General features: G+C 30.2%; 1 protein-coding gene across 2 annotated transcripts in view; it reads right to left on the bottom strand.

The window, feature by feature from the left end:
• Nucleotides 1-346: 346 nt before the first annotated feature.
• LHX9 (LIM homeobox 9) overlaps nucleotides 347-3,840 on the bottom strand; it is a 19,714-nt gene continuing 16,220 nt past the window's right edge. For both annotated transcript variants that reach the window (XM_029933134.1, XM_029933133.1), the window contains one exon: nucleotides 347-1,032. In XM_029933134.1, coding sequence (XP_029788994.1) covers nucleotides 976-1,032 — 57 coding nt within the window. In that variant the 3' untranslated portion in view covers nucleotides 347-975. The remainder of the gene's footprint in view (nucleotides 1,033-3,840) is intronic.

The following is a 3,840-nucleotide window of genomic DNA, read 5'->3' as shown; positions in this document are numbered from 1 at the left end:
CATGTAAACTTACACAGGATTTTACCCTAGTAATCTAAAAAGGTTGCTGAAATTTTACATGATAGTTTAGTCTAAGGTTTATTTTTTGTTGTAATTTGTGTTTTCTCTATTTTTTTTTTTTTGGTAATTTTTAATGCATGGGCCAATTGAAATCAACAAATAAAAAGTCATGAAAAGTTAAAAATCAAGTAAGTCATTTTATCCTAGACTACTAGAATTTAACCTCTTATATCATTTGGATTTTTTTTTTGCTAAGTATAACAAGTTGGAAATGTATTGTGCTGCCTCTTAAGACAGTGTTCAAAAGTAATTTCAACAGTGTGTATTTAACATAAAGTTAACTATGTTTGCATCAAATAAAATGTTTATTAATGAAAGCTATTTATCATACAAGAAACAGCAAAGATAAGTCATCATACAGAGATGTACACTAGAAGTGACAGATGTAAAAGTGCATGCAGAGATTTCTGTTTAAAAAGGAAGTAATAAACAATAATACTAAAATTACTGGGTTTGGATTCCTATACTCTCAAATGAGTGATAGCTTTTCTTTGAATTTACAATTGGAAAATGCCATTAACAGATAGGACTAATACACATTAGCAAGCAGGTGAAATGGATGTTTTTGGACTTTATTTTACAAGTACTGTGCTTGACAAATGTGTGGGATATTTTAGCAATAATAATTTTCTTCAAATATGGGGTGGGCATATTACTGCCAGGTTGCTCTGGTTTATACACGGCTTCACTAATTTTGTTTTAAACCACATGACTTTAAGCCTCCGTTTGTGTTAGACACCATAAAGAACAGAATTTTTGTTAACATTCAGTAATTGACATTTAAGTCTCTCTCTCTGTCTCTTTTTTTTTTTTTGGCTCAATAGATTTTAAAATGTATGATTATCATAACCTAATATTGTCTTTGTCTTCACTGCAGTGGATTTCCGATCAAACTTTTCCCCTTCTTTTAATACTTTAGGGAATTTTCAAACGTCGGGATGTTTGGCTGTAATGCCCCAAGATTTGTTCTCCCTGAAAAAAATCATAGTGACAATTTATTAACTACAGAGCAACTTGGCCTTTAGGGGTCTGCAATTTCTATTTTGATTTACAAATATCCATTTGTGCTCAATAGACCTAACATTAAATCTTAATCATAGTTAAGTTTCTTTTCATGCACTTACTTTGTCTGCTAATTATCTTTTTTTTAATTCTAAAAATTGGGCGGAGTCAAATCAGTGGGGCATTACTTTTATTGTAAGAAAATATATTTAAAGGTAATTCGAGGTTGAATTACATTGCATATGCAATGGTGTGTACATTTAAAATGAATCAGAAGTTTGGAAATCTGAAAACTATTTGTATGTTTGAATATTTAAAAATTGTTTGCATTACCACTTTAGTAGCTTTTACATATAGATATTGGAAACACACTAGTACAATTAAGCCTTAAATAAAACTGATGGGAAATAAAACTCCTTAGATTCAAAATGGTTTATTCACACAAATTTAATAGGATATATCACAATTGTTTGGTCCATAAATATTTAGGGGAAATAGTTTCTATACAATGCATTTATCAATAAACAAAGAAACATGGACAATTTTGCTAGACCACTTACTGTACTATAAACACGAAGCTCAATATATAAGATTATTGAATTTATCAACTATATTTGAAAGAGTGCACAACTGCTTTCTATGACATGTTTGTCCCCTCTAACAGGATACACCATAAAAAGAGTTTCGGAAATAAGAGGTAAAACAGTACAAAACTAGTGAGGTGTCAAAAGGGCTTAAAACAGTTAATTTAACAAACAACACATATATCCTGATTTTTCACAAACTTACTTCCAAGTTATATCATAAGGCACATAGGAGAACTGAGTTATAATTAGTCTACTTAATAAAGTAGATCTATAGTACCATACATTGTTCTGTCAAAGAACAAAATTTATAAGTATCAATATTTTACCTGTAAAAGTGTATTAATAAGATCTCAGCCTTACCAAGGTTGTTTGGTCTGGTTAGTGGTAAATGCCCAAAATGTAATAGAAATATGAAAAGTCAAGATTTAAGCTCCATATAAGATGATAACCACACTTGCTAAATATATAATGGCAATCACACCTTTCTTCTGTTACAGTGTTAACTTATCTTCCATCATCTTTTTTTAAAAAATAAGCTACTTTCTGTGCTAATTTTCTAAAGACCCTGAGCAAAAGTTACAATAATGCACTTTAATGTGGGCAGTGAACTGTCAATATGTAACCACACATTTATACAGCCAGAAGGACACCTTTAAAATCTATTAAATAGCCACTTCGACCGCCAAAGGAGATTTAAGGGGTCCAAAAAGTGGAGAATATGTGCAAAGTTATTCTTAACAATCCACTAAAGCAAGACATATATCTTGACTTCTTTTTTTATTTTTTTTTTTTTAGGAAATCCACAATCTAATTGGTATTTAACTACAACAGAAGTGTGTAGATGAACATTCACCACTGCCCAGACCATTAAGATTTTAGCTTAAATTAAAAGAAAAATAATGCTACTGTAAACTAGGAAATATATTCAGATCAGCATCCACGAGGCTTCTGAGTTTATCTACTTTAAGACTAATAACTTTAAATCTGTAATGCCAGAAAAGTTTTTTTCTGACAAATATATCAACCTATGCCAAAGTAAAATAAACCAAAACAAACCAAAGAACTCTCGTTGTTGATATTAGTCTACTAAGGTATTTTTTTTTAACATTATTCATATAGAATGCCAGATACAATATCATGGTACAGCTGAAGCCAATTAATAGAGCTATTGATTAAATTATACTGATTTTTTAACTTCTTAAAAAATTATATTTTGCTTATTTCCATTTTCCCTAGGAAAAATTAATTTAGAAAGAATGGTCTTAGAACTATCATTTTTTAGCTCTAGGTTAAAGTTATAGAATTTCAAGCTCTATATGGAATTTTCATAGGTACACAGGGAGTTTAAATATTTTTCAAATGTTGAAAGGCAAATAACTAACAAGTTTTTCTGGGATGTACATCCCTAAAAGAAGAAAAAGTCACATTATTAGAGCATATTTCCCACCTAATTAATCGTTAATATTTAGAGCTGCTATAGTTAACGCTTTTTGTTTAATCATATTCCTCATTTGTAAGATGAAAGAATAATCATAACATTTTTTTGCTTAAAATTAAAAAGAAAACAATGTGAAGTTTTCAAAATTCCATAAGTATACATACAATCGCAAGATTTAAAAAATAACTCTAATTATCTGATTCTTTATTAACCTAATCATTTAATTGGGAATATGATTACTTGCCCATCATTATACCACTTTTTTTTCTTCGAGATTCTGGAAATAAGTAACATACAATTTTAAGAGGCACTTATTAGAATAATCCCCTTACCAACTGAAAGATCTAATTAATTATTTTTAAAAAGCCATCCAGATACACTTTGTAGACAAAAGCAAAAAAACAAAAAAAAACCACTTCGTAAAGGAGACAATACTGTAAACTCATTTGCCAAGTGGCTGCAGATGCCACACACCAAGCTGTTGTTTTTATTTCCCAAATATCTTGTGGGTTAGGAAAAAAAAATCTGGTAAATAATAAAATAATTAGAATAATTAGAATAATAATAAAAAGAAGAGGAAGAATTAAAAACAAAAACAAAAACAAAAACCAATGTTAGAAAAGGTTCGTTAAGGTAGTTTGTGAGGGGCTTCCGGATTCGTGGCTGTCCATGTTAGAGGTCACGGATGTCACTACAGTGATAGTGGGATTGGTCAGGTCTGTTAAAGTGGTCGCTGTGCCGGGTGGAGTGAGA

Source organism: Suricata suricatta, chromosome 3 (assembly GCF_006229205.1).
Source record: "Suricata suricatta isolate VVHF042 chromosome 3, meerkat_22Aug2017_6uvM2_HiC, whole genome shotgun sequence".
Taxonomy (NCBI): domain Eukaryota; kingdom Metazoa; phylum Chordata; class Mammalia; order Carnivora; family Herpestidae; genus Suricata; species Suricata suricatta.
This window is presented reverse-complemented; position numbering and strand designations above follow the sequence as displayed.